Source organism: Pipistrellus hanaki (genome assembly GCF_964339955.1).
Source record: "Pipistrellus hanaki genome assembly, chromosome: 15".
NCBI lineage: Eukaryota > Metazoa > Chordata > Mammalia > Chiroptera > Vespertilionidae > Pipistrellus > Pipistrellus hanaki.
The window spans coordinates 49,529,947-49,543,613 of record NC_140517.1 but is presented as its reverse complement, the minus strand read 5'-3'; the positions used below and the strand labels follow the sequence as shown (position 1 = coordinate 49,543,613).

Here is a 13,667-nt window from a genome sequence, read left to right as displayed (position 1 = left end):
TGATAGTCATGAACCAGGACTCAACATTTCCGCCCCACAGAATGTGGCAGCCCAGGGGGGCGAGTTCCAGAATTTCGGGGATTTTCATGGCCCGCCCACGCTGTGCAAGGGGATGAGAGGGCAGGGCCCGGGAGGCCACGCTTACTAAGAGGATGTTGTGGGTAGGCATCCATCGCCCCCTGCCCATGTTTCAACACTGACCTTTTCAAAGGAAGCCGAGCAGTTATTTCGCCACAGGCCAGTCTCTATAATAAGATGCATGACTTCTCCTTTATCAGAAAACCAGTTCTGCCTTTTGTAGACCCCAAGTTCTGTATTAAAGGCCCTGTTCCGGACACACCATGGAGCGACCGTTGGGTGTAGAGTAGGACATCCCCTTGGTGTCTCTGCCCAAGGCATTATGTCTCCCCAGACTGCAGGGGCTGTGTGTGTCTCCACATCCTCCCAGATTGCACTTGGATTAATGAAGCTTAGATAAAGCAAGGGGCTTCTTCGTACAGGCACTGGTCATAGGAGGGTTGTTGAGTGGAGATGACCAGGGGCTGATGGACAGGGGGTGGTTCTGGTGAGAAAGAAGCTATAATAGACACGAAAGAAGAGATTTGTCTAATGGTGACTCATACTCAGATTCAGATTATGCATTTTGGGTGGAATACCACTCAAGAAACATTGTCCTGCCCTAAACGGTTTAGTTCAGTGGATAGAGCATTGGCCTGTGGACTGAAAGGTCCTAGGTTTGATTCTGGTCAAGGGCATGTACCTTGGTTGCGGGCACATCCCCAGTAGGAAGTGTGCAGGAGGCAGCTGATGGATGTTTTGTTCTCATCAATGTTTCTAACTCTATCTCTCTCCCTTCCTCTTTGTAAAAAAAAAAAAATCAATAATAGATATATATATATTTTTTTAAAGAAACATTGTCCTTAGTCTTCATTTTTCTTTTTTCTTTCTTGAATACTATTCTTTCATTTATTAGCTACATCTTTTTGTTTTATTTATTTATTTATTTTTAACTTTTAAGGGTATATCAATTTTTCAATTACAGTTGGTATTTGATATTATTTTGTGTTCATTTCAGGTGTTCATCACAGTGGGGAGGCATTTATATAATTTACAAAATGATCTCTCCAACAAGCCTAGTACCCACCTTAACCAAACATAGTTATTACAATGTCATTGATTGTATTCCCAATACTGTACTTTGCACCCCAGTGACTGTTTCGTAACTACCAATTTCTACTTTTTAAATCCCTTCAACTTTTTCACTCAGTTCCCCAATCCCTCCTCCACTTCGACAACTTTCAGTTTGTCCTCTGTTTCTAAGAGTTTGTTTCTGTCTTGTTTGTTCATTCATTGCTTACAATGTTCCTTTCTGTAGTTGTTGGCATTCAAGGTGAGGTTGAGACTTATTGGTGTGTGTGAGAGTGGTTACTATACATTAATTGTACATCCATTACTTATTTGATTTTTTTTACTGTTGGGTGACTTTGATTATTGAGTCAGTAAGGGCTCTTGAGTCAGCTTCCCTTTTTGTCCTTCTGTCTCACTTCCGGACACATTCTCCTCACCCAGAGCCTGTGTTTGCTCAATTCCCCAAGATGTGCACATTCAAATTCTCCCCTGATTCAAGGCCTTTGAAGAAATGCCTCATCCTGCCTTTCCCTCCCTATTTTCCATGTAATACCCCACCAGAGGAGAACAGCTACCATACATGTGAGGGAAGGTTCTTGCATGGCCAAAATTTCACTCAAAAATGGCCACCGTCTATTCTAAGTCTTATAATACTCCCTACACTTTTCTTTTTTTCTTGGCAGCAGTCCTGGTTTCCCAATTCATGGAGAGCAATGAAAATTTTGTGAAAATGCAGGAATTGTAAAGATATGTCTGATTTATAGAAATTATAATACTACACAATGATAATCCAAAGGTACAAATCAATGAGAATAAACTCTTCCTTCAGGGAAGAATTTCCAGAAGTTTCTTTGAGTGTTGATGATACCAGATAATGCATTAAGGCAGGTTATGACCCTTTCTTTCCCTTGGGCCTCCAGAAAATTCTCACATGCTTCCTTTCACATCATAGCTCCCTCTGTCCACTCCAGGCCACGAGTACGTGAACGCTCTGCTCACCCTGAGTTATGCAGGAAGGTCCAGGCAGGCAGCCAATTCTCAATTCTTGTTCTGTCTCACTCACTTAGCCACCTCAGATGGCCCGGATGTAGTTTCCACCATTAGAGGACTACTTTGCTAAGTACTGCGATTATTTAACTCTATTGATTGATAGATTTTATTGATTTTTTACAGAGAGGGACAGAGAGTTAGATTCTCTCTCATCGATCAGCTGCCTTTTGCACACCCCCTACTGGGGATGTGCCCCAACCAAGGTACATGCCCTTGACCGGAATCGAACCCGGGACCTTTCAGTCCACAGGCTGTATCCCCTGAGCCAAACCAGTTTTGGCTGTTTAACTCTTTTTTAAAAAACAAAAATTGTAATTAATTTATTGGGATTCGTTTCAATGAGCATTCCCTGGAATGATTAGGTGGTGATTAATTATGGTTCAGTTGTGTTCTCCTTCTAATTTCAGACCGAAGCAGAAGATGGGAGAGGAAAGAGGAAGCAGGGATTAAACCAAATGTAAAGACTGAACCATTTTTGCTCTGTGTCTGTTTTACTTTGTGAATTTTTAATTAGGTTTGTAGCTACCATACCCACTCTTCCTGGTGGCTTGGCACCCAGGAACTATGGGTGCCAAGCCACCAGATGATAGCTGTAGAATTTACCAAACCAGATCAAAGAAAACATATATCCTAAAGTTAAATGCCTCCACTCCTACACGAGTGACAGGAAAGGCATGTTGTTGTGTGTCTTTCTAAGGTAGGAACCAGAATTCCTCAAGATGTGGCTTCCACTCCAAAAGAGCAGAGGGAAGATCAAGACCAGTTAGATGACAGGGGACATCGACAGGATGTTGGAAGCCAAGAGCATTTTCTCTCTTTTTGTCACTTCTCTTTTCTTCTCCTCCTCCTCCCCATTATTCCTCTCATCACCCTCCTTCTTCTTCCTCAACTCTTCCTCCTCCTGTTCTTCCTCCTTTTACGAATCCTTCTTCTTTTTCTTCTACTTCTTCTTTCGCCTCATGTCCCCCCTCTCCTCTCTCACCCCCACCCCTTCCAGACATTCACACAGATAGTTTATCTCCAGAGTGGACATGCTTCTTTCTCCTCCCCTCAGCAGAAGGAGATTCATCAATGCCTCCCTCCTCGTCCCCACTAGCTTTCTCATATCATCATCTCCTATGATATGAGAAACAGAACCCATCGGAAAGCCTCAAGAATTTCCTGAGATCATTCTATCAGGGGGAGAGTCCACTTGATTCAGAGACTAGTTCCCATCTTAAGGATTTAAGGTGCAGATATCCCAATTCCCAGCATGGCCTCAAAGGAGGTGGGAGCAGTGGCCATTGGCTTTGCTCCAGACACACCTTCCAGTCTCCCCATCTCTTTGCATGGCCACCTTCCCCATGCCTTTGGACTCTGGACAGGATTCTGGAACTTAGCAGCCAGTTAAGTCAGAACCCTTTAGCTAAGCAACATTCACCATCTTAGAAACATCAACTCATCCCCTTTGCTCACATCTCAGTTTGAGGCAGTGAGCAGGGCTCTTCGCCTTTGAATGTGGCGTTTTCCCCTTGAACCTGCATGTGGAATTGCCTGAGCCTCTTGGTGCATCTCCAAGACCCTTGTTTTCATCCTCCCCAGCTAACTCCACTCTCCACTCTCATCACTCATCTTTTATCCCGCAACTGAAGCCCAACTACAATGTACAAAGCTCTAATACTCCCTCTCTCTCTCTCTCTCTCTCTCTCTCTCTCTCTCTCTCTCTCTCTCCTACCCCCCCCATCCAACCCCATCCCTTCAACTCTCTCTAAAAATCAATGGAAAAAATATCCTCAGGTGAGGATTAATAAAACAAAAGAAAATGGAAGGGATTAAGAAGCACAAATTTGCCAAAACTGGTTTGGCTTAGTGAATAGAGTGTCAGCCTGCGGACTGAAAGGTCCCAGGTTCGATTCCTGTCAAGGGTATGTACTTTGGTTGTGGGCACATCCTCAGTAGGGGGTATATAGGAGGCAGCTGATTGATGTTTCTAACTCTCTATCCCTCTTCCTTCCTCTCTGTAAAAAATCCATGAAATGTATTTTTAAAAAAAGAAGAAGAAGAAGCACAAATTTGTAGTTACAAAATACTCATGGGAATGTACAGTACAGCATAGAGATTATAGTCAATAATATTGTAATACCTATGTATGATGTCAGATGGGTATTAGATTTATCAGGGTGACCACTTTGTAAGTTATATAAATGTCAAATCACTGGATTGTATTCCTGAAACTAAGGTAATCTTATACATGTACATCAACTGTGTTGGAAAATAAAAAAATAATAATTGACATTTTAAAAATAACAAGTTTCTGAACTTGGAAGGAAAAAAAGAGAGTTTTGTTTATCTCCACTTTTTATTTACTCCCAACACAAGGAGATGGAAATATTGATTAAAACTTAGTGATAATATGAATGGTGCGGATGATGAGGATTCCATGATAATGATGATAGTGTTGGTTATAATGATGATGATGAAGGCAATGATGATGATGGTAATGTGATGACGATGGTGATGGTGATGATGGTGATGGTGACATTGATGATGGTGGTGAGGATGAGGATAGTGATGACGATGCCAATGATGATATCATGGTAACAATGATAGTGATGGAGATGGAGATAATTATGATGAAGACAATGATGACAATGTGGTGGTAATGATGATGATGGTGATAATGGTAACACTGATGATAGCAGTGAAAGTGATGATGATGATAATAGTGTTGATGATGGTGATGATGGTGATGCTGGTGATGCTGCTGCTGCTGATGTTGTAATAATGATGATAGTGTTAATGATGATGATGATGATGAAGGTGATGAAAATGATCATGACATTGATGATTCACTGACGGTAATATGTTGGTGATGATGTCATGATGATGATGATTGTGTTGGAGATGAAGCTGATGACAATGATCAGGACAGTGATGCTCATGGTAATGATGGTAATGATGATGATGATGATGATAATTGTGATGGTGATGGTAATGATAGTGACGGTGATAGTGATGATGCCAGTTGATTGGTGATGGTGATGATGGTTATAACGGTGCTGTTGATTATGGAGAGGATGGTGATGATGGTGATTATGGGTTGATGATGATTTTGGTGATTAGTGATGATGATAATCATTGTGATGGTGATAATGATCATAATGGTAATGGTGTTGATGATAATCATTGTGATGGTGATAAAAACAGTTATGGTAATGATGGTTATAACAATGATGACAATGATGGGGTTAATAGTGGTGGTGATGGTGGAGATGATCATGGTGATGGTCATGTTAATGATGGTGATGGTGATGATGGAGATAGTTATGGTAATGACGATGATGATGATGATGATGATGATGATAGCAGTGATGCTGGTAATGGTGATGCTCATAATGGCTGTAGTGATGTTGATGAAGATAATGATGTGATGATGACCATGAAGGTCATGATGATGATGATGATGATGATGATCATGTCTGAAAATTACTCTCTCTAAAACAGAAAATTCCCCAAATTGGCAGAAACCCCAAATTGTACACTTGCCAGTAGTGTGTGAAATGCTATTTGCTCCATCCTCTCTCCAGCAGTTAATATCAAAATAAAAACAAACAGCAACAACAAACAAACATGCGTTTATTGTCCTACAGTTCACAATCTCATTTCCTTGGCACCACAGCCACGAAGCACCATCATCGCTACCAGCGTCACAGGAAAGCAAGACAGGCTGACAGACGGGCTGACCCCTGCATGAGGCCACACAGGAGTGTGTGGATTCCAAGCGCTGATCTTGTGGGAGGAGCCACATAATAAGCACCAGGTGAAGAGAAAGGAACCTGCAGAATCCAGACACTGTTCTGGGGTGGCATTCTTAGCTTTCACCCCATGGGCTGGATGTAAATATTAGTTCACTGATCTGGTTACTCAACCACGTTTACCGGAGTCTCTGCACTTGGAGCTCAAGGCACAGAGCAACTCACACCAGGGAATGTAGGTGTGATAAAGACGACATGTGCAATACAGTGTAGGAGCAAGCATGAGAAAGAGTGGAGTTATGAACATAATCTCTTCATGTGGACATAGCATTGGGTCACTGAGATGGGAGATAAGAGCAGCCAAACATTGAGGAGAGGGAAATGCAAGGGCAAGGGTCATGTTGGAGGGGCCTCCCATGAGGAATATGCCCAGCCACTGTCATCCCCTCCAGCACTAACTTTCACATCCTTTAGGTTCTCAGCACAGAGTTTACACAGCTTGTGGCTCCCGCTTTCAGTACCTTCTTTGCCCTCACAACCTTGCCTCTGTGGTTATGGCATCATTTCTGAGGGATGCGTGTACTCCATCTTCAGTTTATCCCTGGGGACCTTCTCTCGCTGTACCACGCATGACACACCAACACACCTAACACCCCCAGGACCAATCCAGACAGGCCCATGGCAATGAGATTCTCCACTGTATAATCTGGGATGTGGGGTCCTGGTGATAATGGGAGAAAGTGGTCATGGAGGATATGGTGAGTCACACTCAAATCAATACCCACATCAGATGTGTAGCTGCCGCGCCCTCCTCCCCCACCTCCATGGAACTTCCCAGTCGCCAAGGTAAACATGTCTGATTACTTACCACTTGTGGAATTTGGGGTCTGCGTTGATGGGATGATGGTAACAGGATCCCCTGAGAATCAGAAAACCAGAGAGGGTGAGGAGCTGGAAGCCTTTTCAGCCCAGCATGGACTCAGAATCTACCTTATTGTATATCCCTACTCACAAACATGTTATATCTACATTCACGATGTTGCCTTGAACAACTATAGTTGAGGGGAAAACCCTAGAGTCTCTGATTTCCTCTCACTTAGACTTAGGTTTGGGGTATTTAAAAAAAAGGGGGGGCGGTGGGTCACACCCTATGCCACAGGCTTATAGTGAACATGTTTATAATCTGTTGAAGTTCAGCTTTTTCTTGGTCTCTTATCTGTCTGTAGCAATAGCCCAAGCTAAACTTGATCTCCCAAACATTGGAGTTCATCTTTCAATGAAGGCCCTGGATCCATGAATGAGAGTTGGGTGTCCAGGGGTTCCTGAGGGTCAGAAATAAACCAGTCTTTGTCCAACCTCAGCCAGTTCACCTTAATCCAGAGACTGCAGTGATTTTATTTTGTTATTTCATGTATTCATTCATTCTCCAAATAGTTGTGGACTTTGTAGAAATAGATTTATGTACGGATGTATATACATTTATGTGTGCCATGTATAATATATATGCAATTACATGAGATATGTTATATATTTATATGTAAATATATAAATAATATGTATAATGGACATATATGCATACAATATATAGTACATGTATTATATAAAATATATAAATGGTTGGAGAATTGGCTCACACGCCAAAGGGTTAGGGTGTTCTCTGGTTAGAGTGTATGCAGGAGGCAATCAATCTATGTGTCTCTATCACATCCATGTATGTCTCTCTCCCTCTCCCTCCATTTTATTTTCTCTGAAAAGCAATGTGCTTCTCTCACATCGATGTTTCTCTACGTCTTTCCCTCTCTCTTCCACTCTCTCTAAAAGATCAATGAAAAATATCCTTGGGTGAGGATTAACTAAAAACGAAAAAGAAGGAGAAGGAGGAAAAAGTAGGAAAAGAACAAGAGGAACAAGAAAAACGAGAAGAAGAACAAGAAAAAGAAGTGGTAAAAGAAGAGGAAAAATAAAGAAAGACCTCTTTGTCTTTTCTGATGCTGATGCATTCCACACATGGGAATGAAAGCCCAGTGGGGGACAGTGGTGCCTGGACTCAGAGGAGGGCAACGGAGGGAAAGACGGACAGATGTGGTTCATTGGAGGAGGTGATCCAGACACAGAGAATGGTGGAATGGGGTGGGAAGGCAGGAAGACACCATGGACAGCTCCTCACCTTCCACCTTGAGCTCCAGTGGGTTACTGGGACTTGACAACTGGATGGGGGTGCTGTTGAGTGACCCGTAGCATCTGTAAGTGCCCCAGTGGTCCAGGGTCACGGGATTCATGGGAAAGTTTGCCTGAAACACTCCGTCTTGATACTGGGACCTGAGGTGCAGAGGGGGACCGACGTCTCCCTCCTTGAACAGGAGGAACGTGTCAAACAAACTCGTAGTCTGACACCGCAGGGTCACATTCTCTCCTGGGGCCATGGTGGGGCCTGGATGGGCTGACAGAGTGGGCAACGTGTCCTGAGGAAATAAGGCTGGGAGAGACACATCCATGGTGTTAGTGCAAACTCCTTCCTCGTTCCCCCTTCCCTTGACCTCTTGAGCAGAGATGCCACTCGGAGCCTCTGCTCAAGGGTGTTTCATTGCTCCTTCTGTTCCCATTGTTCTAAGATCTTCCCATCCCTCATCCCATCCCTTCTTGTCTGTGCTCGCAGCCCTCCATTGCCAACAGGATGCCAAGTCTGCGTGTGAGCTGGGGACGGGCGCCTCACCTGTCACCAAGATGTCCACCGGGTCACTGGGAGCCGACCACTCAGAGGAGAGGTTGTATCCACCGTAGCATCGGTACCGGCTCCCATGGGAGACACTCACCGGGCCCAGGGAGAAGTCTACCTGAGAGAGCCCAGCCTGGGGCTGCCGGCCAAGTTCCTGGGGGAGGTCATGTTCCCCCATTTTGAAGAGAGAGAATCTGTCGTAGTTGACATCAGACTGACATCGTAGGATCAGGGTATCTCCAGGGGCCACCACGGGGCCTGGCAGGACAGAGAGGGATGGTTTCCTGGAAACACCTGGGGGGGAGGGGGAAGGTGGTCGAATTTGTGAGAGGATTAGGCTCTCTTCCACTCCCCTCTGCCCTGGTTTTCTCGCTGGAAGAGGAAGGAGTTTGCACTAACACCGTGAGTGTGTCTCTCCTAGCCTTACCCCCTGGCCTCTATTCAAGGGTGTTTTATTGCTCCTTCTGTTCCTAAGATCTTCCCATCCCTTATCCCATCCCTTTGGGATAAGGGATGTACCCCAGGCCGGTACAGATGCTACAGTGGATACAACCTCTCCTCTGGGGGGTCAACCCCCAGTGACCCTGGGTGGACATCCTGGTGACAGGTAAGACGCCTGCCCCCAGCTCACATGCAGACTTGGCATCCTGTCAGCAATGGAGGGCGGCGAGCACAGACAAGAAGGGATGGTTGTGAGGGATGGGAAGGTCTTAGAACTATGGGAACAGGAGGAGCAATGAAACACCCTTGAGTAGAGGCCAGGGAGTAAGACTGGGAGAGACACATTTGTAAGAGGGTTAGGCTCTCTTCACTCCCCTCTGCCCTGGTTTTCTCGATCCCTGAGTGTTCTCGCTCCAACCTCATCCAACACGGTGCTCCCCCTGGGACCAGACTCCTCCCCACCTGCCCGGAGACCCAGGGGATTCCGGGGCAATGCCGAGACTTTCTCACCCGAGATCAGAAGCTCCACGAGGCCGCTTGGGGAAGACCACACGTAAGGAGAACCCGAGAAGACACCATAGCACCTGTATGCCCACCAGTTAGTGGGTCTCACGGGGCCCACGGTAAGGAGGGCCTGGAACCATCCGTCATCTTGGCGCTGTGAGTACAGATGGTGGTGGCCACCTCGCCCTTTGTCACTCAGATAAAACCAGTCAAACCCCTGCCAGGAGCCACACTGCAGGGTCACGCTCCCTCCAGAAGCCACGACAGGGCTTGGCAAGGCAGACAAGGTGGGTGGGTCAAACATTCCTGGAAAAGAACAAGAGGAAAGGAACCTTCAAAGAGGAGAAGGTGACGCCCTAGCTGTTTTGGCTCAGTGGATAGCACAGAGGGCTGAGGACTGAAGGGTCCCGGGTTTGATGCCGGTCAAGGGCACATGCCTGTGTTGTGGGCTCAATCCCCAGTAGGGGGTGTGCAGGAGGCAGCCAATCCATGATTCTCTTTCATCATTGATGTTTCAATCTCTCTCTCTCTCTCCCTTCCTCTCTGAAATTAAAGTATATTAAAAAAAAAAAAAGGAGAAGATGCTTGAGGACATTATACTAAGTGACATGGGCCAGTGACAGAATGACAGATGCTGCATGATTCCACTGCTATGATGCATCCAAAGAGTGAAGCATGCCCTTGCCAGTTTTGCTCAGTGGATAGAGCGTCAGCCTGCAGATCAATGATGAGAGAGAGTCAATGATCGGCTGCCTCCTGCATGCCCCCCACTGGGGATTGAGCCCACAACCTAGGCATGTGTCCCTGGCTGGAGTCAAACCCAGGACGCTTCAGTCCGCAGGCTAGCGCTCTACCCACTGAGCCAAGCCAGTTAGGGCTCATAATTGATATCTCTCTCTCTCTCTCTCTCTCTCTCTCTCTCTCTCTCTCTCTCTGTTCTCTCTCTCTCCCTTCCTCTCTGACATCAATACAAATATTTTTCTACAAAAACACAGACGCTCTCCCATGCCATTTCCTTCCCCATCCTTCCCACACAGGTACATATCTCCTAAATGGCAAGGGACTCCACCCCCAATACTTGCAACCAGGGGAGCAACAGGCAGTGGCAGCTCATACCAGGCTCACCAACCCCCTGAACCCCGAGGCCCCTTTTCTCTGACCCCCTTCCCTCTCCCCCCTCCACCCCAGTGAGCCATAACCGCCCAGCCTGGGCTCCTTCTATGTCCTTCCCTGTCCCATCATCCTCAGTGCGTGGCCAATCAATGTCCACTTGCTTTTCCAAAACAACAACAACAACAACAGCCGAAGGAGAGGACCCACGCCCCCACAGGGTTCCCAAGGCTTGGCCGTGGGAAGAGTGATCCCTTCCCCTGTGCCCCGAGGAGGCATCTGCTCACCGGTGACCACCAAGTCCAGCGGCTCGCTGGGGGCGGACGAGGCTCTCCAACGGTTATATGTGCAGTGGTACCTCCCCGCGAGGCCGTGGGTCACACGTGGAATGGGGAACTCAGCCGTGTCCCTGGGTCCCTGGGGGAGCACGGTTCTCAGGGGCTGTGGGGCCCACTCCTGATGCAGGTGGTACTGGTCCGCCTTCCGAGACCCGCGGCACCAGATGCTCACCGGACTCCCCACGGTCACCATGGCACTCGGTGATGCCCAGATGGTAGGTTTAGGCAGAGCCTCTAGGAGGGAGTCGGAGGTTGCGGTCCCCTTAGGCTCCGTGCCTCGGTTTCCCCCCAGTGACCAGCCTCCAGGGTCCTCACGCACGTGTCCTGTTCCTCAGCTCAGAATGCCACTCCTCCCTCCATTCCCCCAGATGTCCCCGGGGGAGGAGGCAGGACCCGGGATGCCAAGGGGATGGGCTCACCTCTATTCCAGTGGACCTTCCAGCCCAGACACAGCCCTGGAAGAGAGATCCCGGTAAAACGGCTGATTCCTGAGCAGAAGCCCTTTCCCCGAGCCTTCCAGCTCATGGGATCTTTTTTTAATTATTTCTTTATTGATTAAGGTATCACATATTTGTCCTCAACCCCCCATTCCAATCCCTCTCTTCCCCCCACTCATACTCCCACCCCCCTATTGTCCTTACCCCCTGGTTAGGCTCATATGTGTGCACTCAAGCCCTTATTGATCTCTCCCTTTTATCTACACCCTCCCTCTGAGGTCTAACAGTCTGACCCATGGCTCCTTATCTCTGGGTCTGTTCTTGTTCATCAGTCTTTGTGGTTCACCATTTCCCCTAGATGAGTGAGATCATGTCCTACTGGAACTATACTTATAAGAACCAAAAATGAGACAAGCAATGATCGTTATGCTGAAAGGCATATGAATCAGTCTGTAGTGAGCTTCTTTCTGGCCCACCCGTTCTTTTGAGACCCAATTTCAATGTCAAACAGTTCCTTATGTGTACATGTCAGCCATGATATTTCAGTATCATGGGACCTTTTTTTTTTTTTTTTTTTTTTTTTTAAATACTCACCGAGGATATTTCTCCATTGATTTTCAGAGGGAGTGGAAGAGAGAGGGAAAGACACAGAGAAGCATCAATGTGAGAAATACATTGATGGGTTGCCTCCTGCAGGAGCCCTGACCAGGGTCTGGGCCTGAGAGGAGCCTGCAACTGAGGTACTAGAATCGAACCCTGGATCCTTCCATCCACAGGCCAACGCTCTATCCACTGAACCAACTGGCTAGGGCCAGTTCATGGGATCTAAGATCTGGAAACAGCCTAAGTGCCCATCGGCAGATGAGTGCATTAAAAAACTATGGTACATCTACACAATGGAATACTAGGCCACTATAAAAAAAAATTTTTTTTAAAGGAACTTTTACCATTTGCAGCAGCATGGATGGAACTGGAGAGCATCATGCTAAGCGAAATAAGCCAGTCGGAGAAAGATACCTTGTTTCCCCGAAAATAAGACATCCTCTGAAAATGAGACCTACTTACAGGTTTCCTTCTGAGTGAAATATAAGGCATCCCCCGAAAATAAGGCCTCCCCTAGGCTAAACATGAGAGATTTGGTCCACTGATTCTGAAAGAAATGGAGTCACAAGAAATTCACCAGGAAATTCAGGAATTGGATTGTTATGATGATGTTCCAGAAGATGATGACATGATTGTCATTGAATAAATGAGTAAATTCTTGATACTGTAGGATTCACAGTTTGTCTGGTTTGTGTTGACAACTACCGTACTACCGTACCAGATACAGGTAATAAATTTCCTTTATTTTCATTTAACAATAAATGGGTACCGTATTCTTCTTCATGGAAAAATAAGACATCCCCTGAAAATAAGACCTAGTGCATCTTTGGGAACAAATATTAATATAAGACACTGTCTTATTTTCGAGGAAACAGGGTAAATATCACATGACCTCACTCATTTATGGAACATAATGAACAACATAAACTGATGAACAAAAATAGGTCCAGAGACAGAGAAACATCGATCAGACCATTAAACCTTGGAGGGAAGGTAGGGGAGGGAGGGGGCAAAGGGGGACAGATCAACCAAAGGACTTGTATGCATGCACATGAGCCTAACCAGTGGACACGGACACCAGGGGGGGTGAGGGCATGAGGAAGAAGGGATGAGGGGAATGGGGGAATAAGGACACATATGTAACTTTGTAATCAATAAAGAAATTTAAAAAAAATAATAATAAGTGCTAGCCAGTTTGGCTCAGTGGACAGAGCGTTGGCCTGTGAACTCAAGGGTCCCAGGTTCAATTCCGGCCAAGGGCATATACCTTGGTTGCGGGCACATCCCCAGTGGGTGGTGTGCAGGAGGTAGTTGATCGATGTTTCTAACTCTCTGTCCCTCTCCCTTCCTCTCTGTAAAAAAAAGTCAATAAATACATTTAAATAATAATAATGAAATTAAAAAATATATATATATATATATATATATATATATATATATATATATCAACCAAGGATATTTTTTCATTGATTTCTAGAGGGAGTGGGAGAGAGAGGGAAAGACAGAGAAGTATCGATGTGAGAGAAACACATCAATGGGTTGCCTCCTGCAGGAGCCCTGACCAAGGCCTGGCTCTGGGGAGGAGCCTGCAACCGAGGTCCATGCC

The 13,667-nt window shown here is 45.9% G+C and overlaps 1 protein-coding gene across 1 annotated transcript; it reads right to left on the bottom strand.

The window, feature by feature from the left end:
* Positions 1-5,006: 5,006 nt before the first annotated feature.
* Positions 5,007-11,214, bottom strand: LOC311633915 (leukocyte immunoglobulin-like receptor subfamily A member 2; the record flags this gene model as incomplete). The annotated part of the gene is made up of 8 exons (XM_084906921.1): positions 5,007-5,067; positions 5,163-5,556; positions 6,559-6,633; positions 6,781-6,831; positions 8,080-8,388; positions 8,626-8,922; positions 9,580-9,879; positions 10,971-11,214. 8 exons carry the CDS (start codon positions 11,212-11,214, stop codon positions 5,007-5,009), a joined length of 1,731 nt encoding a protein of 576 aa, XP_084763047.1.
* Between the last annotated feature and the right edge of the window lie 2,453 nt (positions 11,215-13,667).